The sequence below is a fragment of the Bos grunniens genome, chromosome 22, assembly GCF_055505025.1.
Source record: "Bos grunniens cultivar Pamir isolate PY7600 chromosome 22, Bosgru_T2T1.0, whole genome shotgun sequence".
Classification (NCBI taxonomy): Eukaryota; Metazoa; Chordata; class Mammalia; order Artiodactyla; family Bovidae; genus Bos; species Bos grunniens.
In genome coordinates this window covers 51,199,100-51,223,611 of record NC_141186.1, presented here as the reverse complement: position 1 = coordinate 51,223,611, position 24,512 = coordinate 51,199,100, and the positions used below count along the sequence as shown (strand labels likewise).

Below are 24,512 nucleotides of genomic sequence, written 5' to 3'. Positions count from 1 at the left end.
TTCTTGGCATTCCAATATCCTATGGGCTGAGAAGAACCAGTCTTTTCGGGAAAGGTTATAGATTAAGTCATTCTTTGTATCGGGCAATGAAAGAGGGGTTTATTGGTCTTTTTCTAAAAGCAGATTATTAGTAGAGGTGGCAGAACAAGAAACAAGAAAGCAAAGGATGGCAGGCAAATTTACTTTTTTACAGGTGGCTGGGTTTGGGCTCTGATATTGCGGGGAATTTGCATGCAATTTAACTGCAAGGAAAAAAAAACACAAAACCTATTTCTGGCAGATATGTAATGGGAATTTTCACCAACTGGATGAGAATATAACTGCTGAAATGCCCTCATCTACATATAACAGTCACTGTAAAGTAATCTTTGGAAAAGTACTGTATTAACCTTTTAAATGAATGTTCCTCTCTTTTTAAAGGGAATAATCATAAGACATGAATTTTAATGTCTGGAATATCAAAGATATGTTCAGTATCCCCTCAGGCTCTGGGTAAGTTTTCTGGTTATGTATTCTTCTACTTGAGAAGATTGATTTCATGAAAACAGGCTCCCCTTCATATGGGTTTATAGTAATAGAGTTACCCCATATAGCTTCTTCCCCTCGCTTGTCAGCACTGTAACCCCCTCATACTGTCTTCTCCCTTTGCCTATTTTCTGATTATAAAATTAATATCAATTCAGCTATGTGTGCTAATTGAACAATGACTGTCCAGCACCAGACCTAGGGACTATGAGGCCTGTGAGAGTTAGACATGGTCCAACATCTAGAAACTCTAACCTCATTTGGAGCAATTGCTATTGAAACAGCAAGGAGCAAACTCAAGACAATGTATTCAGCTGTATCGTACAATTTGTAGGTATCCACTCCAACTGCTAACAGGCCTCATTGAAATATTGTTCCCTCTACCACTCTGCTGAAGTACTTAGATTGGTGTCCTCTAGCCATGCAGAAGGGCCTGCTATTGCTAGTTTGGTGGGTATGCCCCAGAAGTGGTATATATGGAGGGATTTCCAATTGTTTTTGGCATGCTTTAATCTTTGAATAGTTTTTTTTCCTCCTAACACCTTCCTAAAGACAGCAAAAAACCTAAAACATTGTTCTTTTTGTTTTTTCCTTGAAAAGAAAAAAAAGGCTTACAGTTGATACAGAGTAGGGGAAAAAATATATGTTTAATTCCAGATCGTAGCTTGAAGATACAAATCCTACATGACTTCTGTAGGCTCACAGAGCTGTTTCTTTTCCAGCCCAGCTAATTATTCTCTTTGACCTAAGAATGGAGTCACAGAGAGCTATTTAGCTATTTTGAGCAATGATTATGCAAACCATATTATAATATATGTGTGTAGCCCATTACCTTAGCTAATCTTAGAAAATGATTCTATGAGTCAAAATAATTTCTCTTCTCTGTTCTGAACAAGTAGGGTTTATTTCTTTCTTGTATTAATATATAATGATTCCTTTGGCTTAGAATATGTACTTATGTGCTATCTATTTTAAATTTAGCATTTGGAAAAGGAATGATCTGCCTGTGTGTTTTAATGAAAAGGATGTTTTCTTGGGTTATACAACAGCATTAAGTAACATAAACTGTTATTGAGATGTCTTTCAAGTAAAAACTTGAAGACTATATGTTTGTCTATCCACTTATGTGCTATCTCTGTGTAGACTCAGTACACTGTATTCAAGTGTGATTGTATCATTATCAATATCATTATCCCCTTCAAATGTGAGATTTAGACTGGCATAGGTATCCATGGGAAGCAAGTTGGGGGTCCACAGCTAGAAGTATATAAAACAATCAAGGATAAGACACTAAAGTGTAAAAGGGAATAATACAGTGCTTAATGGATCTTTCTGTGTGCAAATCTGAGTTGATCATATTCTTCAGTCTGTATGAGACCTATATTAGTCTGCTTGGGTTGCCACAACAAAGTACAATAAACTGGATGGCTTAAACAACAGAAAGTTATTTTCTCACAGTTCTGGAGATTGAAAAGTCTTAGAATTGAAAGTCCTATGCCAGCATGATTGGTTTTTGGTGAAGACTCCCTTCTTGGCTTGCAGACAATTGCCTTTTTCTGTGTCCTCATATGATGGAGAAAGAATGAGGGTAAGCTCTTTGGTGTCTGTTCTTATCAGGACACTAATCTCATCAGGAGGGTCCCATCCTCCTTACTTCAGTCGCTCAGTTGTGTCCGACTCTTTGCGACCCCATGAATCGCAGCACGCCAGGCCTCCCTGTCCATCACCAACTCCCGGAGTTCACTCAGACTCACGTCCATCAAGTCAGTGATGCCATCCAGCCATCTCATCCTCTGTCATCCCCTTCTCCTGCCCCCAGTCCCTCCCAGCATCAGAGTCTTCCAGTGAGTCAACTCTTCGCATGAGGTGGCCAAAGTACTAGAGTTTCAGCTTTAGCATCATGCCTTCCAAAGAAATCCCAGGGCTGATCTCCTTCAGAATGGACTGGTTGGATCTCCTTGCAGTCCAAGGGACTCTCAAGAGTCTTCTCCAACCACAGTTCAAAAGCATCAATTCTTCAGCGCTCAGCCTTCTTCACAGTCCAACTCTCACATCCATACATGACCACTGGAAAAACCATAGCCTTGACTAGACGGACCTTTGTTGGCAAAGTAATGTCTCTGCTTTTGAATATGCTATCTAGGTTGGTCATAACTTTCCTTCCAAGGAGTAAGCGTCTTTTAATTTCATGGCTGCAGTCACCATCTGTAGTGATTTTGGAGCCCAAAAAAATAAAGTCTGACACTATTTCCACTGTTTCCCCATCTATTTCCCATGAAGTGATGGGACCGGATGCCATGATCTTCGTTTTCTGAATGTTGAGCTTTAAGCCAACTTTTTCGCTCTCCACTTTCACTGTCATCAAGAGGCTTTTGAGTTCCTCTTCACTTTCTGCCATATGGATGGTGTCATCTGCATATCTGAGGTTATTGATATTTCTCCCAGCAATCTTGATTCCAGCTTGTGTTTCTTCCAGCCCAGCATTTCTCATGATGTACTCTGCATATAAGTTAAATACGCAGGGTGACAATATACAGCCTTGCCGTACTCTTTTTCCTATTTGGAACCAGTCTGTTGTTCCATGTCCAATTCTAACTGTTGTTTCCTGACCTGCATACAGGTTTCTCAAAAGGCAGATCAGGTGGTCTGGTATTCCCATCTCTTTCAGAATTTTCCACAGTTTATTGTGATCCACACAGTCAAAGGCTTTGGCATAGTCAATAAAGCAGAAATAGATGTTTTTCTGGAACTCTCTTGCTTTTTCCATGATCCAGCAGATGTTGGCAATTTGATCTCTGGTTGCTCTGCCTTTTCTAAAACCAGCTTGAACATCTGGAAGTTCACGGTTCACGTATTGCTGAAGCCTGGCTTGGAGAATTTTGAGCATTACTTTACTAGCATGTGAGATGAGTGCAATTGTGTGGTAGTTTGAGCATTCTTTGGCATTGCCTTTCTTTGGGATTGGAATGAAAACTGACCTTTTCCAGTCCTGTGGCCACTGCTGAGTTTTCCAAATTTGCTGGCATATTGAGTGCAGCACTTTCACAGCATCATGTTTCAGGATTTGAAATAACTCAACGGGAATTCTATCACCTCCACTAGCTTTGCTTGTAGTGATGCTTTCTAAGGCCCACTTGACTTCACATTCCAGAATGTCTGGCTCTAGGTCAGTGATCACACCATCGTGATTATCTTGGTCGTGAAGATCTTTTTTGTACAGTTCTTCTGTGTATTCCTGCCACCTCTTCTTAATATCTTCTGCTTCTGTTAGGTCCATACCATTTCTGTCCTTTATTGAGCTCATCTTTGAATGAAATGTTCCCTTGGTATCTCTAATTTTCATGAAGAGATCTCTAGTCTTTCCCATTCTGTTGTTTTGCTCTATTTCTTTGCATTGATCTCTGAGGAAGGCTTTCTTATCTCTTCTTGCTATTCTTTGGAACTCTGCATTCAGATGCTTATATCTTTCCTTTTCTCCTTGCTTTTCGCTTCTCTTCTTTTCACAGCTATTAAGACCTCCTCAGACAGCCATTTTGCCTTTTTGCGTTTCTTTTCCATGGGGATGGTCTTGATCCCTGTCTCCTGTACAATGTCACGAACCTCCGTCCATAGTTTTTTTTTTTTTTTTTTTCCGTCCATAGTTCATCAGGCACTCTATCTATCAGATCTAGTCCCTTAAATATATTTCTCACTTCCACTGTATAATCATAAGGGATTTGATTTAGGTCATACCTGAATGGTCTAGTGGTTTTCCCTACTTTCTTCAATTTAAGTCTGAATTTGGTAATAAGGAGTTCATGATCTGAGCCACAGTCAACTCCTGGTCTTGTTTTTGTTGACTATATAGAGTTTCTCCATCTTTGGCTGCAAAGAATATAATCAATCTGATTTCGGTGTTTCAACGTAAATTTGGGAGGACACACACATTCAGTCCGTATCTAGGTCTATACTGTGATTGTGTATTATAGCGTCTTCTCTCCCTCCAGTCCTGCTCCTTTCCTTCCCGACAGACACACATTCTAGGGGAGTTAATCTGTATCCTTCCCATTAATCTTCTACATATTCAATTACATACTTGTTTAATATGTATGATGTAGGCTTATAAATTACATTAATACATGAGAGAGTTCATTACATTTTTATTTTTCTTCACTCAAAATTATGTTTCTGAGACTTATCCATGTAGTTATATGTAAATCTAGTTTATTAATTCTGACTACTGAATCGGCTACATGCATAAGCTGTATTTTATTTTTAATCTGTTCCCTTACTAATAAACAAATTCAACCTTTTAAAATGTTCTCTTAATCCCTAAAGATTTTCTGACCTTTGATCTCCAAAATGGTGTTAAAGCCCATAATCTTGTTGTACAAGAAATAATGGTGTTAGTCCTTAATGTTTGAATTTCCATCTGATTGTTCCAAGGTTGTTGTAATCAAAATGTCTGGCATTCATAATTTCCTTCTTTCTTTAGAGGTAGTACTGGCAGTGTGCAGGGGACTGGGAGGTCAAAAAAAAGCTAGCATTCTGCCCAGAATATTCTGAAATAATTTTGAATTATGGTTTTCATTTGTTCAGGATGTTTGTCTACTTGATATACTTTTATCGTCTTGCTTAATTTCAGGGCCACTAAGTCATCTAACTGGAATAACAATCAGACTGATTACTCCAGTCTCAGTGATTCCCAGTTCCTTTTTGGATCCCAGTTCTGTCCAGAAGGTTCACAGACCCTGTCAACACCCGTGGACTCTGAAGTCCACTTGAGACATCCAAAACAGTCACAACAGAATTCTCTGGATGTGAGTTTGAATTCCAGAATTTCTCTGCACATGTTTCACAGTCATTATGGAGATAAACTGTAAAGATGACTTATTATGCTGCACTATATTTTAGAATTGTACACCTCTAAGGATCACTGCCCTAAATAGATTTGTGTTTGATTGGTGATTCATTTGACTTGGTAGTCTGAAATGGAAAACATTTAATTTGCATTTTCTTCTATTACTAAAGCAACACAGAATATTTCCAGTACTTTGACCACTCCTAGGGAGTGCCAAATATTACATGGCATTTTCTAAGGCTTGTCATATTATTGTTTGTGAATATTCAATAAGAAAAAAGAACTTTAGAAATAGGGACAAAGTAATATAAATATTATTCTATATGGACATTTTTTTCCTAAGAAACATCAGATGCTTTGTAGATTTAGTCATTAACTCCTTGAAGGAGGAGATGAGGATACTGAGGCCTAAGTTGATGAATAAGGGCCAGAAAGTGTGAAAGTGAAAGTCACTCAGTCGTGTCCGACTCTTTGCAACCCCATGGGCTATACAGTACATGGAATTCTCCAGGCCAGAATACTGGAGTGGGTAGCCATCCCCTTCTCCAGGGGATCTTCCCAACCTAGGGATCGAACCCAGGTCTCCTGCATTGCAGGTAGATTCTTTATCAGCTGAGCCACACGGGAAGCCCAAGGGCCAGAATCTCTTGATTTTTTGGAGATCAGCTTGTTTTCTTTTGTGAGTCAGAAATATTTTTTTTAATTTATTTATTTTGGTCTAGAACCAGATTTAACTTTATACACAGACTTAACTGCATCAGATAGACTTAATAAGATTAGGTCACTACTGTAACTTAGCAAGGTATGCTCTGAGATAAGTATTTTAGTACAAAAATTGGTACCCAGTGATGTGAAGGAGTAAGTATACTACCTGAACGTTTCAGAGTAAGTTTTGCTTTGGAATGCAGGAAATGGCTTACCATGTGCCATTTACATTACATGTCAAACTTATCAGTAAGTCTAGTTCATCAGCAACTGAGCAACAACAACTTGAGTTAAACTTATTAATATAAAAACTTTAACACATTATCTCAACACAGCGTAATTTTCTGTTGTTCCCTTTAAACTTATATAATTGATTTTAAGCCATTTTAGCTGACATTTTAAATATCTCTGGGCTGGTAAAGCAGAAATTATATTAGTAAAAAGAGTTGCTTTTCTTTAATATAATTTTCTGGTGCATATGAAATAAAAAGGAAATACTACATGCTGCATTGGATTTTAGTATTATAGTTTGCACTTAAGTGTAACTCTGCTTTGTATAGAAAATAGTGAATGCTATAAATATTTTTATGTGTGAAAGGCTATGATGTTTTTCTTTTCCACTGAACAGAGTGAACCTAGTATTTTCACAAAGTACCAAACAAAACCCCAGCTGCTTGGAGGAGATCCAAAAGATGGAGGCTTGTTTCCTCTTCCTTTGTCTCTTGGAAAACCAAAAGGCCTCTTGGAACAGTTTGAGGAGAAAAAGAAAAGTGCAAAAGACAAATGTGACAGGTACACAAAAACCTTTCAAGTGGATGAGACAGCTTCTCTTTTCTGAGTGAAATAGCAAATGGAATGTCAGTAGTTGAATAATTCAGTTTCAGCATGATAGCATTCTTACTTTTACAGCTCATCTAGTAATTACTCTTTATTTGCTTTCTTAGGCTGCCACAGTTTTGGTGTCTCTGAATATTAAGCTAAAGGACTTCTTAGAGAAATGCAATATTCAAGTAATGTTAGGTTTATTCTGCCTAAAATTCTGTCCTTTTTCTTCAGATCATCAGACTTAGGAACTTAGTTAACATTTGTTTCAGAGTCAAGAATATAGCACATGAATTCTTAAATCATAATTCAGGCTGATTTTCTCACTTTGAAATGTTGGTATTTTTAAAGATATAGCCTAAATTTTATACATATTCTTATTTGTTTTATATATATATAATATATATATAAGCAAATTTAGGACTATACATTAATTTGTAAATAAATAAGTTGCAGTCACTGAGGAAATTAACTTGTTCATTTCTCCATAGTAAGTTAAGAGGACATCCTTAGTTATCACAGAAATTGTAACACCCAAGCAGAAATATACTTTATTATTTCTGTCAGTAAAGATGTGTCATTTAGCATCACCACTAATGCTTTTATGTTGATTTTGTTGTTGTTCAGTTGCTCAGTCATGTCTGACTCTTTGTGTTCCCACAGACTGTAGCCCACCAGGTTCCTCTGTCCATGGGATTTTCCAGGCAAGATTACTGGAGTGGGTTGCCATTTCCTTCTCCAGGGGATCTTCCTGATCCAGGGATAACTCATATCTCCATATCTCCTGCATTAGGAGCCAGGATTTCTTAAAGAATTCTAGATTAGGAATTCTTCAAAAGATTAGGCATATTCTCCACCGTATACCTATACTCCTTTAGTGAGAAAGGCAAAATACTCTATTTGAAGTGTTTGATTCTGCTGGTAAGTAAACATTTCCCAGATGCTGACAGATTTCTTTCCTCTAGGAATCTAGGCTCTAGGATTCATAACAATGGTACAGTACTACACGTGAGCAGGTTCCGCTCATCTTACTGCCTCAAATTAGTCTTAAGGTTTTTGTTCTCTGGGCTTTTGGATTATATTATTTTGTTTGATCACAATTTCTGTAACTAAAAAAACTTTTGGAAACATTAAGTTCTTGATATTTCTTTCTTCCCTCTCTTTCCGTCCCTTCCTTCATTTCTTTATTTCATTTTTCATTTCCTTTGCTGTTTTGGTAGTGAAATGAGTTTATTTTCTTTTCCTTTTTTTTTTTGTTTGCATGGCTTGTGGGATGTTAATTCCCAGACCAGGGATTGAATCGAGGCCCTCAGCATTGAGAGCGTGGAGACGTAACCACTGGACCACCAAAGAATTCCCAGAAATGAGTTTCTGTTAACAATTATTTACAAGATGGAAAAAAAAATAGTATTTATACAGAAAGAATAGATGATAAGGACACTGAAGATCCTCTTATCCATTAAAAAAATTTCAAGTTTATGATATTGATTTAAATGCTAAGCAGAAAATCATAATTTTCACAAATTCTGGCAAAAACAAACCCCATTTTAGATTGCTGTTTTCTGTCAATAAGTGCTTGTCAGAAATGTGATGAAGAGTGAGAAAAGTTTAAATGAGAGAGAGAAAGTATACCATTGTAAATCTGGAAGCAGGAAAATGATAAGGCATGGTACAGAGTTAACATAAGAGATGCTACTAATCAATAAAACATGTATTTACATATTGTGTTTTGAAAGTACATGTTTTCCCAAATGAGTAGAAAGAGCACATGAGGTTAAAAAAAATCTCACAAGAAGCCTTACTCATTCACGTTGCATTTGTTATAACTCTTTTGATAGCAAATAAACTAGCCTGGATAAAAAGGAGGATATATTAGTCCTCTTAACCAATCTGGGAAGGACAGGGAATGAAATGAAATAAAAATCTGTCTCTTTTCTGTGCTTCCCTCCCCATCTATGCTTCATTCTCTTCTACTAGAGACCAGCTTCCTACTAACACAGAAAAAGAGACTCTCACCCCTTAGTTACAATTTGAAAATCCTAGTGAAAGCTTCTGATGGATTTGTTTATTTGGTTATTGAGGGGTGAGTGAAGAGGGGGGTATGACTTGAAGTTCTCATCGTAATCACTTTTTGGATGCAAAAAGAAACAATTCTCCATTAGAGGTGGATGCTGGGCATACTAGACAATGGGATGTTCATTACCCAGATTATTATTATTTTTTAATCAATCATGTTTGAGAAAACAGATTAGTCTCATAACTAATGAATAACCTAAGGAACACAAGGAAATTATAAAATGAGCCATATTCTTTCAAGATTGGGGATCACCACAGTGAAATCTGTTCATTCACTCACTCAGTAAATGCTGTGCTAGGCCCAATAGGGCACACTGGGGATCCCAAGGGGAGGAATAATGGTACCTGTCTTTGAAGTTCTCAGTCTTGTTAAGGAAACAGGCATGTGATGGATAAATTAACAAGTGAGCCAGAGTTAATAGTTGTGAGCAACAGAAATAACTATTTAAATGAAAAAGGAATTTATTAAGAGGGTATTGGAATGGCTTCTGGTTCTGAGTAAGACAGAATAAGTATATAACATCCTATTGCTCCCACTGAATGCAACCAAGCCCTGATGGTGTGCATGTAGCATCTGAGGACTCTGAAAAATAAATAGTAGCAGATAGATTAAGGAAGGGAACTTGAATTTGAAGTATGATAGCCTACCCTTAAGATTTCTGGGGTTTTGTTTTTAACCAAAATGTAAGATGTTTGCTCTGTGACAGACACTGTTAAGAAAATGAAAAGACAAGCTACAGACTGGAAAAAATATGTGCAAACCACATTTTCAACAAAGGACTTGTATCCAGAATATATCAAGAACTCTTAAAACTCAACAGTAAGAAACAAGCAACTGAATAAAAAAATGGGAAAAAATTTTAGCAGACACTTCATCAAAGAAAACATATGGATGGCAAATAAATACATGAAAAGTTTCTCAACACCATTAGCTATTTTGGAAATACAAATTAAAATCACAATGATATTACTAATATGAGCAGATGATATTACTACTCATCTATTAATGTGACTAAAAATAAAACAGACAAAATTTGACAATGCTGGGCAAGAATATAGACCAAATGGAAATCTTGCTGGTGGATATGCAAAACGATACAGCCCCTTTGGAAAAGTTTGTCAGTTTCTTATAAAATTAAACAATTTATTGTCTGCCTCTGCAGTTCTACTGCTAGATATATATCCTAGATAAATGAAAACATGTTTTCATAAAAGTCTATACAATAAAGTTTATTGTAGCCTAGTTCATAATCACCAAGAACTGGGCACAACCCAAATGCCCTTCAATGTATGAATGGATAGACTATGGTGTGCCCATACAGTGGAACACTACTCAACAACACAAAGGAATGAACTATCGCTACACAGCAACACAGATGAGCCTTAAAGGCACTCAGTTCAGTTCAGCTCAGTTGCTCAGTCGTGTCCCGCTCTTTGTGACCCCATGGACTGCAGCACACCAGGCTTCCCTGTCCATCACCAACTCCCGGAGCTTGCTCAAACTCCTGTCCATTGAGTCGGAGATGCCATCCAACCATCTCATCCTCTGTCATCCCCTTCTCCCGTGCCTTCAGTCTTTCCCAGCATCAGGGTCTTTTCAAATGAGTCGGCTCTTTGCATCAGGTGCCCAAAGTGTTGGAGCTTCAGCTTCAGCATCAGTCCTTCCAATGAATATTCAGGACTGATTTCCTTGAGGATTGACTGCTTTGATCTCCTAGAAGTCCAAGGTGCTCTCAAGAGTCTTTCAAAGGCACTATGCTGAAAGAAACCAGTCCAAAGACTATATACTATATGATTCAATTTATGTGACATTCTGAGAAAAGCAAAACTATAGGGATGGGTATTAGGTCAGTGATTACCAGGGATTAGGGGTGTGGGCTGGTCTTTACCACAATGAGACAGCCTGAAGGATTTGTTTGGGGGATACTGTCTCATATCCTGGTTGTGGTGGTTGTTACATGAATCCTAAATTTGTGATAAAACTCACAGGACTGTGTACACATACATATACAAATTTCCTATGTTAATTTAAATTTTTTAAAGTGTTAAACATTATTGAAAGATCTTAAGTGGTTCATTTTATTAGGATTATGTTCAACTGCATTGACATGTACTCTCATTCTCGTAATAATAATAGAAGTATTTAAAAGATGATTATTTTTCTTTAATGCAAAAAATCAGCCTGAAGTGTGTGGTCCAGGGCTAGAATGGTAGCTCCATGGACCTCATGGCTCCTTCTAGAAGCGTGAATCTAGCAGATCCCTAAAGTATGATCCCTCTCAGTCCTCACAGTGCTTGGAGCTTTTATATCAGATTTCCAGACAGTTGATGGATGAAGGAAGGAAGAAGGGTATTTTCTGTTCCCTTTAGGACTTTGTTTTTCTTGGTCATGCCATGTGGCTTGCAAGATCTTAGTTCCTCAACCAGAGACTGAACTTGGGCCAACGGCAGTGAAGGCATGGAGTCATAACCACTGGATTGCCAAGGAATTCCCGAGGATGGAATGTCATCTACCTAGGTGGCAGGACATGGCGGGTGGAGATTAGGAATCCAGTTTGCAAGGAAGAAAATGAGGCCAATTTAAGTTTTTGCCACAGTCATACAATTGCCAACAACTACCTACCATGGGCAACTTTCCAAACAAAGTCTCAAAATCAGTCCCGTGCAGATTCTGCTGCCTTCTAGCCTCTGCCCAGAGTGCACTGGACCCTTCGCTCCATTGTTGTCAGTGTAGTCCACTTTCATCAATCCCATGGAGCTCCATCTTTCTACCACGAGAGCCACAGCCACCAGAGAAAGAGGTCACAGTATTTTTACCCTGACTCCCAATCTGACAAGGTGTATGTGAAAGGAGAGCCCAAGTTCAGGAAAAGCTCAGAAAGCAAGCCCTGGCACTCTCAGCCTCAAGAGGAGGAAAAGGACTCTGCTTCTTCCCAAGATCCCTGATCTGAGGAACTCCTCAAACAGTAAAGAGGATCAGATGGAGAACAACCTAAAATAAAGAAACTAGACTTTTCACTCTAAGTACAAATTTGTAAATGCTGTAGTAGAGGTTTCATCCAAATGCTTTGGGAGCCCTGAGGACAGGCTTCCAGTTCTGACTGGGGGCGTGAGGAAAAACTCCATCCAAGGGAGCACATCTAAACTGAGTAGGAGTTTTGGGCAGAGATCTTGGGTCTGTCAGATTCTCAAGTCTGCCTCTGAATCAGCCTATTCTGTGAACCACCATTAACACTGTTTCATATAATTCTGCTCTATTTTTGCATACTTTCAAAAAATAAAAATGGAATTGTTTCCTATGGATTATTTTCAATCTGTTTTTTAATTTAATAATATTGAACGGTTATATTTCTATTTCATCTATAAAATCATTTCAGTGGCTGCACTGTGCTCTTTTATATGGATCATTTAGAGGGTTAGGGTTTTTTTTTTTGAGGGTTAGGTTTTAAATGTTTAATACATATGAGAAATACCAAGAATATACAGTGAGGTAATGATAATCTTTCAACAAATGATGTTGGGAAAACTGAATCCCTATGCAAAACAATGGAAAAGGATCTTTAACTTATACCATTCACAAATATCAACTCAAAATGGATTAAAGACGTAAATGTGAGACTTGAAACCACAGAACACCTAGAAGAAAACATAGGGAAAAACATTCTTGACATTGGCCTTGGCAATGATGTCTTGGATATTACACAGGTAACAAAAGCAAGAATAGACAAATGAAATGACATCCAAGTACAAGCATCCCTCAGCATCCACAGAAGACTAGTTTCAAGAGTCCTTGCATATACCAAAATCCAATGATGCTCAAGTCCCATAGTCGGCCCTCTATATCTTCAGTTTTGAATGCACAGATTTAACCAATTGAAGACGGAAATTTCTGTCCATGTTTGGCTAAATCTGCAGATGCGAAACCCTGGAACGTAAGGGGCCACTGTATTTATTGAATGAAAAATCAGCATATAAGTGGACCCATGCATTTCAAACCTATGTTGTATAAGGGTCAACTGTAAAAAGTTTCTGCACAGCAAATGAAATCAACACAGTGAAAAGGCAACCTATGGGACAGAATATACTTGCAAACCATACATCTGATAAAGGGTTAATATAAACATTAAAGGAATACCTACAACCCAGTCGCAAAAACAAAATAACCCCGAAATATCCTGATTAAAAGATGAGCAAAGGAATTGAATGGACAGTTCTCCAAAGAAGACATTCAAATGGCCATCGGTTATACGAAAAGATGCTCAGCTTCACTAATTAACAGGGAATGCTAATCAAAACCACAATTAGATATCATCTCATACCTATCAGAATGATTATCATTTAAAAAATTAGTAACAACTGTTGGCAAGTATATATACACTGTTGATGGGTGTGAAAACTGGTGCAGCTACTTTATTTATTTTAATTTTTTTGCCACATCGTAAGGCTTGGGGGATCTCAGTTCCTCGAGGTCACAGCTGCGCCCTCGGCAGTGAAAGCTCAGAGTCTTAACCACTGGACCTCCAGGGAATTCCCTAGTGCAGCCACTTTAGAAAACAGTATAGAGGCTTCACAAAACATTAAAAACAGAACTACCACATGATCCAGCAATTCCACTTCTAAGTATATACCCAAAGGAATTGAAATCAGGATCTTGAGGAGATATCTGCACTCTCATGTTCATCACAGCATGGCTATTATTTAAAATAGCCAAGAATGGAAGTAACCTAAATATCTATCAATGGATGAATGGGAAAGAAAAAATGGTATGTACATACAGTGAAATATTCTTTAGCCTTAAAAAAGAAGGAAATCCTGTCACTTGTAACAAATGAATGAACCTGAAAGACATTATGATAAATGAAATAAGCCAGACACAGAAGGAAAAATACTAATTATATGCTACCACTTATACGAGGAGTGTGAAATATTCAAACTCACAGAAGCAGAGAGTTGAATGGTGGTTGTCGGTGGGGAATGTGTGGGGGAAACAGGAAGTATTACTCAAAGGGTACAAAACTTCAGTTTATATAAGACGAATAAATTCCAGAGAGCTACTATACAGCATAGTGTCTACAGTTAACAATACTCTATACTTGAAATTTTGTTTAGAGGGTGGATCTTTGTTAAGTGTTCTTATCACTAATAACAATAAAGAAAGAGGGTAGAAGGAAACTTTCTGAGGTGGCAGATGTATTTATGGCATAGATTGTGGAGATGGTTTCATGGTTGTATACTTATCTCCAAACTTGTATATGTTAAATATGTACAGCTTTTTGTGTGTTAATCATACCTCAGTGAACTAATTTAAAAAATTGAGTACTGACCACTGAGAAGAGATGATGACTACAAGCAACTGGCACAGCTGTCATTGTACAAGACTAGGAGTTCTTTTTGTTCAAAATTTCTACAGTATTGCTCCACTACCTTATAGATTTCTGGGTGCTTTTAAGCGGTCTGCTGCCATGCAGATTCCTAAGCCTGTATAAATCACCTGCTTTATTTCTGCAAATTTTTAGGACCTTCTCATTATCCTTAGAGTTCTGAAATTTTACAGCACTATGGTTTGATGTGGCTCATCATGAACCCTTGGCATGGAGGAATTCCTTTTGCCCTATAAACTTGTGTCTTTTGGTTCTGGGAATTTTTCTTTTATTATACCTTGGAAAACCTCCTATTTTCACTCTTCTTATTGTCTGGATCTCCAATTTTGTCCAAGCATTGAATCTCCTGCATTGATTCTCTAATTTTTTTTTTTTTTTTACTATTTACTTGTTTTTCATCTGTCTTTTTTCTGTTTTCTATCACATTTCCATACTGTATCTTCTGGTTAATTCTATTTGTTTAATTTCTGCTATTTTAATTTATAAGTACCTTTTGTTATTCTTATTATCTACTTTTATAATTTAATATCATTCTGTTCTTATCCTTAGTTCACTAAATTTTTCATTTTAGATTTTCATTGTTTTCAGGTCATGTCTTAATCTTATTCATAAAACTGTATGGTTTGTAAGACTCTGAAATGGTACTATCAAATTCCTCTTTTAAAGTCAGTCTTATGGAGCATCCATAAGACTGTGGCATGAAGAGCTGTCCTATTGGGGTTCAAAAATTGATATATGCATTGTATAAAGAAACAAAATCTGTAAAAAATTTTAATGATGAACCTTGTCTGATTTTTTTCAAAAGTGGGATATTTGAGGAATAATTATGATAATTTATTTTTCATTAAAAATCAATATCATTCCCAGAATTATCTCCATTCTTACAGACAAAATAATAGTCATTAGACTAATATGTGTCCAAGAATTTTTGACTATCCATAGGAAGTCACTATCCTCTGAAGCCATGTTGCCATAAAAATGGAAGCTGGTGTGTTCTACTATAGAAACCACTTGAATTGCTAAAATTCAACCTCATTTAAGATCCATATAGAGTAAATTTTAAAAAACAGAATAAAGTTTTGTTTCACTTTGGAAATGATCACGAAAAGTCAGTGTCTCCTTTTCTAATCTGGGCACTAAGATTTCTCAGGGTTAAGTCTTCAGCTCTGATCAACCACTGTTTTGATGTTGCACCGGTAGAATCCTGCTATGTTCATGGAATCAATTTTGTTACCTACTGCTTAAATATTTTGCAAAGGTTCACTTTCCTTTTTTCTTTCCTATTTTAGTGAGACTTTATACAACTTCATTTCCCATATCAAAGAAAGCATTCACAAGGTAAGTGTGCCACATTTCAAGGTGTTAAAACATCTTACATTTTAAGAAGTTTAATAATTGTATTGGTTTTTGTTCATGTAAAACGGCAGTATTTTAACTACCCTTTTTTTATCATTAAGTGACAGTTTGCCAAGTTAGTAAAATGAGGCAACAGTCTGTGAATTATTTCCTAATTTGGGGTTTCTTAGTTACAGACGTCAGTGGAAGAGTCTGAGGAACATCTCAGTTCCAGAAGTCAGTCTATTGTGGATTCTTTGGAAACTGTGGCCAAGACATGTGAGTGTCTCGTGTTTGAGGTTATCAGCAGGGGGCACTGGTGAGCAGTGACCGTGAACTTGCTGACCCTAGTCAGGTTTCTGCCAGTGGTGAGGTTCCACAGAGTGTTTCAGATGAGAGAATGGGTACATAAGATGAGCCCTGAAGGGATGTGGAGCTGAACTGGGTAGCAGGCCCCAGCCCTGTATGGGAATGCCTGGTCCCTCCATGCCTTTTTTGAAGCACCAATCCCCTACCCAGTAACCCAGCTGCTTCAAGGCAGATGGTTCTGCCAGATTTCTAATCTCACCACCTGAAGTGAATCAACGGCAGCCCTGAGTCTCAAATGAACTGCTGACTGTGTTGTCTATAAAGGCTCCCTTGCTCCCTTAGGACTTAGAAATAAAGATACCACTCCTTCAGGAGTCAGAAATATTCCAGTCACCTACTGTTTTGCTTGCTGCCTTCACTTCAATGACAGCTGTTTTGTAGTGAATCACAGCATCTTTCTCAATTTCAGTTACAGTCTGTGGTCTGTAAAGTCCTCTGTTCGGTCAATTAGTGATTTACGTTTAGGTGAAACCATGGTTTAGGCCCTTATTCATCAGAAGGGAGCCATGACACAAGTTTCCTTAGATGAACACTTCCCCTGGAACCAACAGCTTTTCAGCTCAACAGCAAGCTGATGACTGCATCTGCACTTGTTTGCATTTGTCTCTGTGTTTATTTTTTTTACTTTAAACAAATTGAAGTCAACTTATTCAAATGCCAAGGGATGGATTGCTCATGATTTACAAAAATTAATGCCTTTGTGTAACTTTGAAATTAATCCCCATCTGTCTGCAAAGAAGAACTGTACTGTCTGCTGGCTTCCAACCTGAGTATGCCACACACGGGGCCTCTGTGCATTTGTTTAGAGACCAGTTCTGGAAGCCCAGACTGTTACCCTCACAACAAGATGGGAGACAAAGAGCAGAAGGAAAAAGGCGGCTAACGGTGTTTAACATGATAAAATAGCTCACTGTAAGTGCCGAAAGGCAGGCACTCTTTTTACTCCTCACATTTAAAACTGGGTGAAATACTGATACAGAAAGGAGGACTGCAGCAGAGGTGTGGCATTTAAGGCCCAGAACAGGGAATGGAAGTGCTCAAGGCCACAGCACAGGGTCAAGGCAGAGAGAGGAGAACTGAGTCTGCAAAGGGAGACATAGGGATGCCTCGGTAGGCATAGGGATCCTGATTCTGCACTCCTGACAGTTCCTTAACTTTCAGAGCTTAAGACTGACCAGGCAAACAGTAAAACACTGTGGCATTACACTAATTAAAAGCCAGGTCATTCTTAAAAATAGGCACGCAAGTAGCCTGCCCAGAACCATTCCCTTTCTTGCTAGGTAGTCACTTAGGAACCAGGTAAATCTGCTGTCAAATGGCTAGGCCCAGTCCAGCTCACCTAGAGCACCGAAGCTGCCAGTCAGTGCATTCTGCAGGCTTTCACTAGGCACTCACTGTGCTTGGAAGGGGGAAGATACTATGTGAAAGCACTCTCTTGGTTTATTATGTAATTCATGCCTTCACAGAATGAGGTCATAAAGTCTTTCCCCAGTCACACTATGCCTGTACAACCAGAAGGATCACTCAAAGCCATCTAATCTAACTCCCCTTCTTCTTCAGTTGAGGACACCAAGAACCAGACGAACAGAATGAATTGCCAAGGCCATTCACAATCCACTTTACCTTGGGTTTAGGTGGGGTAATTAGTACACAGCAGTACTTTCACCTAAGATGTATAAATTCTATTAAAAAGTATGGTCATTAGGAGAATAAAAAGGAGAGGCCACTATCAAAATCAGGAAATATCTCTTTTGGAAAATAGGTAACTCCATACATCAAAATTCATTCCATAGGAATCAACATACTGTGTGGTGATTAAATCATAAATAGAACTATAAGAAGCATAAGCAACATTTTTATAATTTTAGAAGGAGAAATGCCTTTCTGAGCAAGGCACAAGAAGAATGAAAGCCATCTATATGAACCATGTTGGAATGGAAATATTTATTAATTGGTAAATGAAGATAGCAAGGTGCTTGTGTTCACATGGCTTGCTCCAGGACACATCTTATGGCAGAGAGAGATCAGTCAGTGAAAATTGGGAAGGGTACCCTATAAAAAGGGAGGCCTGAGCAAACTCCTCTTGTACATGGAGCCTTCCAGACCTTTACTCAGGTGGCTTTCATTAGCACAGCAGGGAGAGCAAAACTATGAAGGGGAATCACTGGCCGTCAGCGGAAAAGCATCAGCATACAACCTCATCTCAATGGAGCCCTTGTTGAATCTCTAAAATAGAAATAAAATCTTTTTTGAGGATGGCAACAAGGTGATGGGGAGTAGAAGGACCTTCAGTTCACCTCCTTTTACAAGCATGCCAAAATCACAAGTAACTGCTGAACAACCACCAATAAAAAAGACTGGAATCTACCAAAAAAGGGGGGGTCAAATTCAAAGACATAAAAGAGAAACCATGGGATGGTAGGAGTGGCACACTTACAATATAATCAAATCCCATCCCACCCAGGTGGGCGACCCACAGTCTGGAGAATCATTATGTTGCAGAAATTCTCCCATATGAGTGAGAGCTCTGAGCCCCGTGCCAGGCTCCCCAGCCCGGGAGTCCGGCACGGGGAGGAAGAGCCCCCAGAGCATTTGGCTTTGAAGAGCAGTGGGGCTTGACTGCAGGAGCCCCTCAGGACTGGGGGAAAGAGAGACTCCATGCTTGGAGGGCAAAAGCAGCGACTCCCTGCTGGTCTTGGAGGGTTTCCTGGAGAGGTGAGGGCAAGGGCGGTGGTGGGGGACTTAGCAGGGTCCTGCATGAACTCTGGCTGGAGGCGGACATTCCGGGTCCCTGGTACCAAGACCCGGCCCCACCAACAGCCTGCAAACTCCAGTGCTGGGACGCTCAGACCCCACAGAATCATCTTTATAAGAAAACAGAGAGCTTCCCTGGTGGTCCAGTGGTTAACAATCCGCCTGCCAATGCAAAGGACACAGGTTCAATCCCTGGTCTGGGAAGACTCCACATGCCAAGGGGCAACTAAACCTGTGCAGCACAACTACTGAAGCCAGTGCACCATGCGCTGAGAGCCTGTGCTCTGCAGCAAGAGCCACCGCAGTGAGAAGCTGTGCACCGCGACAAGAGAGTAGCCCCCAGCTCACGGTAACTCGAGAAAGCCTTCGAGGCGAGGAAGACCTAGTACAGCCCCCAAATAATTAAATAATCAATAAAATTATTGTAAAAGAAAATAGAAATATTGGCTGTATACTGGCAGTGCACTCAGGGGTCCTGCGGATCTGTCTCTTCCTTCAGCAGTATTTGGATGGAACAGACCTAGGGATGCCCTTTGCTCTCGCCTCTGACCACCCTCCAACTTTTTTTCCATTCACAGATTTAAGAGTCAGCCACTCAGCTATCCTTGGCCACGAGGCCCAACCAAGACCATTTTTTGAGATTAACTCCTTATTACCCATCAACCATGTGAGCTCCCAGATTTGTCACAATTATTCCATCAAGGTGGAGGCCGCTGTCAACTGCCTGGTCAACAGGCCTCTGCAGGCCTCATCTCCTACCTCTCTCTAGAGGGTGCAGGACACTTTTTTCCGCATATTGGATGAGCAGAAGCACCAGGGTGTTAGTGTCTCTGGAAAATGCAAAACCAGTGTGGTGGCCACTCCCTGTTCCAGGACGTGCCAAAGCCATCTCAAGAGAAGTGGGTAAGGCCCATGACGCTTATGGAGATGGCTATGTTCATGGAGAAGAACCGGAACCAGGCCTGTGTTGACCTGCGCGCCCTGGGCTCCGTCGCGCAGAACCCGCCTGTGGCTTCCGGGAGAGCCGCTTCCTGGAGAGGCAGGTGAAGCTCATCAAGAAGATGGCGACCACCTGATTAACCTCTGTGGGCCGGCTGGTCCCCAGGCAGGGCTGGGCGAGCATCTCTTTGGAAGGCTCACCCTCAAGTCTCCCTGTGGTTTCCGCGCTTCTGCCTGAAGCCCCTCTCTGCAGCCACAAGGCAGCTTTTTAACCACCCTGGAGCCCTCTCCCAAGCCTTGGACCAAGTGTAAACAGGAAACCTTTTTGAAGAAAAAGAGATTGTGCAGAGTATGGAGGTGGGCTTTAAATGGCATATTTTTCTTAAAAGCTAAAAATACTGTTTATAACCAAAGCAGAAATGAAACGAGTCCTCTTCTCTGGAAGACACACACACACAGGATCTATAACCTATACGTGGGTATGTGCATATATTAATACAAAACTCCAGAAAATGCTCATAATGCTAAATCCAGGAAGCGAGAACAAAGTCTACACGGGAGCGATTTGATCATTTTTCACTGGAAGCATTTTTATACTGTTATAGTTTTTAATATATGTTTATTGGCTGTGTCAGGTCTTAGTTGCCAGCACTTGGGATCTTTCCTTGCCGCAGAATGGACTCTCTGGTTGTGGTGCCTGAGGTTGGTTGCTCCAAGGCATGTGGGATCTTAGTTCCCCAGGTAGGGATTGAACCCGTGTCCCCTGCATTGCAGGGCAGATTCTTAACCACTGGACCATCAGGGAAGTCCCTATGCTGTGATAGTTATTAAAACAAACAAAAAAAAATGGATAGATTTTGGAAGTAATGTGCTCAATACAAAAGCTCTTTAAGAGAAGACACTAAAAAAATAAATAAAAAAGTAAAAGACCCTGAATGTGTTTCCTAGGGACAAAGAAAGAATATGTGGGATCACAGACTGATGCTTACTGATTGCTGAATCTAGACTTGAACACTTTGCTTGCCTTCTTCATTCTCTGCTTTTGTGGCTGGTAATGTTCACTGTTCCTAAGAAACATTGCTATTCATGAACTCATCTAGGGTAGGATAATTACATTTGCTTTCTACTACAAATATCAACATAGATGTCTGGAAAAATATTTCATTAACTGAGTTTAGGAGCAGGGATCCAGTGCTTGAAATACGAGTAAACAGTCTTTTTCTAATTGGTCAACACATGGAATTTACCATGATCATAACTGCATTCTAGAAAGATCACTCTGGTGACAGAGCCAAGAAGGCAGGTCAAAGATGACTTGGTGCCGTCACTGGGGGAGTAGGTTTCAGAGTCCCAGCAGGTGCTGAGGTTGAGTCTGCTTTGGCCAGGATGTCCTCAGGGAGGGAGGGAAGAAGAAACAGTGGGGGAACCACCCTGCTCTTGCTTTATCTCCTCAGCAAGGTTGATCCAGATAGGTGCTGGCAGAACAGGCTCAGGTGGCCCATGCCAGCTTCCAGTTCCTCCTCCCCCCCCGACCCCCCAACAGCAGCCTAGGCAGGGTGGAGCATACCACAGTCTTCATGTGGTGAATTGTCATTGTTTTGTATTTAGGGCAGGAGACTGCAAAAGCTCAGAGTGGTCTGATGTTGGAAATAGTGCAGGACAAAGGCAACGTGGACCAGGCCATCCTTGAGTTGCAAAAGAGACTCGAAGCTGTAAGTGTTAGACTCTGACCCCTCTCCCCAAGTGTGTGTTTCTGGCTTTGTTACTAAGACCTAGAGACATCTTTAAAATTGCAAATTTTCAGCCAAGAACAGAGGCCACCACAGGCCCCTTGGTATCAGGTCGGGGGAGAGCCCAGCTTCCTTTCTCAAGGTTCTCTGGCATGTGGACCCTAGGGCCCCTGCTCCAGAGTGTTGCCATGCTTCCGCTCATAGTACCCAGCAGGGTACAAGGTTCGGTTCTGCTGGCCCATCCTTTGTTTTGTTCATACATTTTATTGTGCCTTCTGAGTTGCACTGTCCATAACTCCTTACTTTTTCACTGCCTTTGTTTAGAGACAAGCAGAGTTTACAGAAATGAAGTCCGACCTGAAGCACCTTGAAGTTTTGGTTATCCAGCAGAGTAAAGACTTTCAGCAGCTATGTGAGCATCTAGGTCAGCTGAATATGCCCAGTGTTCTAGCAGAGTTAAAGCGATTGACCTCCATCGCTCTGACACCCAAACACGTGAAAGACAGTGCCTCTCAGACCTCACCACCTCTGGCGCAGAGCCTCAGTTTCCCCAGGCAGGACAAATATACCTCTGAGAAGCCAGTTACGTGGCAGGCCCAGGCCCTCCCTGCTGCATGCAGTCTTAGTGTGGGCTCCCCGAGGCCCAGGGAGTTTGCTGTCTGGGGTGAGGGATCAAAGAGGGATGCTCTCCAAGAAGAGGCTGTGCAGCCGGCAGTTGGAACCGGCAAAAGAAACAGGCAAATCAAGGGCAGGGCCGTGAAGACTAACTGCCAGAACTCTGTTACTAAAACAGGCTCTGAGAACTGTGGCTCTGCCATCCTGGGTCACAAGGTTCCTAAAGATAGGGACCCAGTTTTCCAAGGAGACTCGCAACTTATATCTCGAGGATATAAGGACTTAAACAACTCTGCAACCAGCATTAAGAACACCAGCCAAAAATGGCAAGCTAAAGGCGCATTTTCATGTCACCCTTGTGAGCAAAGGTTGGTGACTGAACAGAAAGGCGTAACTGTAGAAAGAGGGAAAAAAGACAAGCAGCAGCCCAGGAAAGCCCCCAGGAGAAGGTCCCTACGCAGGAAGCAAGAACAAATGCCCAGCAAAACCTGTGTTTCTAATTCTAAATGTCCTCGGCCTCCAGTTTCCAGCCCACAAAGTTCCCCCTGGGGGCAGCAGGAAACTCTAGCTCAGCCCCTGCAACTTTGGGGCCCTAGGAGCCCCACAAATCTAGTCTGCTCTGCTCAGGGAGGAACAGTCATGCCCAGTAAGACCACGAGGGCAGAGCAAGGGAACCTCGTGCAGTGTAGCGGGCATTCCTCCCAAGACAACAGCCTGCTTTTTCCCAGTTTCCAGGGGGACCACAAGATGAGCTGGTTCAGTGATCTCAATGACCTCAACCCCAGGGCAGAGTCCCTTCAGTCCCAGGAGTCAGGGAAGAATATACTCTATGACCTGGGTTTTGATAGCAGCGATGATGGCTTCTGACCAGCCCATAATGACTTTGGCTGATGGTTTTTGGTCTCATTGGAAAGACAAATCACAGAACATTTCGGGTGGCTGATGGCAGAGTTTTCAAAGCCTGCCTGGAGTCTTCAGGGTCAGAGGCTGGGCTTGGATGGGGTGGTGGTGGGGGTCAGTGGAGGGCTGGGGAGCACATCTGGCATTCTGGGTACCGGGCACTCCCCAAGACAGAGCATAAGGGAAAAGTGCATCCTTATTCATGGGAGTGAAATGTGTGAAGAGGGTGTGAGGAGAGCTGGGGCAGCAGCCCGGGAGTGGGGCATCAGCAGGAGGGTATTGGGTCTGGTACAAGGAGAACTGCCCTCCATATGGAACATCCAGTAGGAGAAGGGCTCTCACAAAACTGTTGTTATGGCAGCAGGACTCCCAAACACATCTTTTTGGTCTTCAAAACATTTCCTTCAGATGACTAAGATCTTTCCGGGCCTCACGATTTTTTAAAAAATTGTATCCGTTTTTGCTGTGAGAAATGTCCATTTTTGGGGTCAGTGGATGTATTCGGGGCACACACTAGGTCAGACTTCTTGTGAACAGAGAAATAACAGTGTTAAAGCCACGAAGGAAAGACAGGTGACTCACACTGCATGCTGGGAGCTGCACTTGTCACAGCCACGGAGTCCCAGTCTTCTCCCCAGCTGTTTTCCCCTGCCCTGTTTTCCACCCCTTTTGAAAAGCTAATGAGAGCTGCTGCAGGCCCTGCATCATTTCTGGAGAACAGTGGGCTTATATGAGACTTTGGCTTTCCATCTGTATCTTGTTAAAGTTTTTGAATTTTTGCAACACATATTTCTTTTGTAATTCAAAATGATCAAATAAAGATAAAACTTTAAAAAGCATGTTTTTTTCATTAAGTTTGTTGATCTTCAGTTTACTCAAGATCAAGATGCATACCATCTTTTTATTCCTTCTCATAAGTTTTAATAAACCACACCCTACTCAAACTGTTATGAAAGTAAAAATGCTCACGGATGGACAGCTTCCAGAATTTGCCCATTTTCAAGCCAGTACAGGGTTGAAATAGGGCTTTTGTGTGTGGGGGGGTGGCGGGGAGGGGTGCTGTGCCAGGTGGCTTTTGGGGATCTTAGTTCCCCAACCAGGGATTGAACCTGGGCCACTGCAGTGAAAGTCCTAACCACTGGACTGTCAGGGAATTCCTGAAAATGGGGCTTCTAGGTGGACCATAATAGCTCCTGATTTTTATTTTCAGGGGTACATATCCCACAAAAATTTGGTAGAGTTTAATTTGCCTGTGATACCTTTGGCAGGGCTACCAGGCAACCTAAGCTGCTTTCAGTCTCATTTCCAGACCAATGGCCTCCTGTGTTCTATGGCCACAAGCAATGGCAGCAGCCCTCTGTAAGGGCAAGAAAGTGAGACTTGGGCCCTGCCTCAGGCTGCCCTGGACTGTGCGCCCTCTATGGATCTCTCGGGGTTATCTGTTCACCCCTCTGCTAGCCTCCACTGCCTTCCCTGCTGGTTTTCTTTGCTTATGCCAAGGTGGCAAGGGGAAATGGAACC

General features: G+C 40.8%; 1 protein-coding gene and 1 long non-coding RNA gene across 4 annotated transcripts; one reads left to right on the top strand and one right to left on the bottom strand.

Annotated features, from left to right (window-relative positions):
- The first annotated feature begins 436 nt into the window (after window positions 1-436).
- Window positions 437-23,830, top strand: IHO1 (interactor of HORMAD1 1). Of its 2 annotated transcripts, XM_086368082.1 has the most exons (7): window positions 437-492; window positions 5,150-5,324; window positions 6,699-6,862; window positions 15,639-15,687; window positions 15,876-15,963; window positions 21,355-21,458; window positions 21,801-23,830. In XM_086368082.1, exons 1-7 carry the CDS (start codon window positions 437-439, stop codon window positions 22,956-22,958), a joined length of 1,794 nt encoding a protein of 597 aa, XP_086224208.1. In that variant the 3' UTR covers window positions 22,959-23,830. The 2 variants fall into 2 exon arrangements, with proteins under 2 accessions (XP_086224208.1, XP_086224207.1); XM_086368081.1 differs by lacking the exons at window positions 437-492; window positions 5,150-5,324; window positions 6,699-6,862; window positions 15,639-15,687; window positions 15,876-15,963 and adding an exon at window positions 19,974-20,103.
- Window positions 11,444-19,694, bottom strand: LOC147348518 (uncharacterized). Of its 2 annotated transcripts, none has more exons than XR_015151699.1 (2): window positions 19,567-19,694; window positions 11,444-11,482 (listed from the first exon to the last, which is right to left on the bottom strand). It is a non-coding gene; the product is annotated as an uncharacterized LOC147348518 (long non-coding RNA). The 2 variants fall into 2 exon arrangements; XR_015151698.1 differs by lacking the exon at window positions 11,444-11,482 and adding an exon at window positions 12,391-12,604 and having other exon boundaries at window positions 19,567-19,692.
- Window positions 23,831-24,512: the final 682 nt, after the last annotated feature.

Bases quoted from the DNA above. Each gene is read 5' to 3' on its own strand.
- IHO1 (XM_086368082.1), top strand. From the start codon at position 437: ATGAATTTTAATGTCTGGAATATCAAAGATATGTTCAGTATCCCCTCA. The intron at 493-5,149 runs GTAAGTTTTCTG...GCTTAATTTCAG, and splicing joins AGTATCCCCTCAGGCTCTGG to GGCCACTAAGTCATCTAACT. The intron at 6,863-15,638 runs GTACACAAAAAC...TTCCTATTTTAG, and splicing joins GCAAAAGACAAATGTGACAG to TGAGACTTTATACAACTTCA.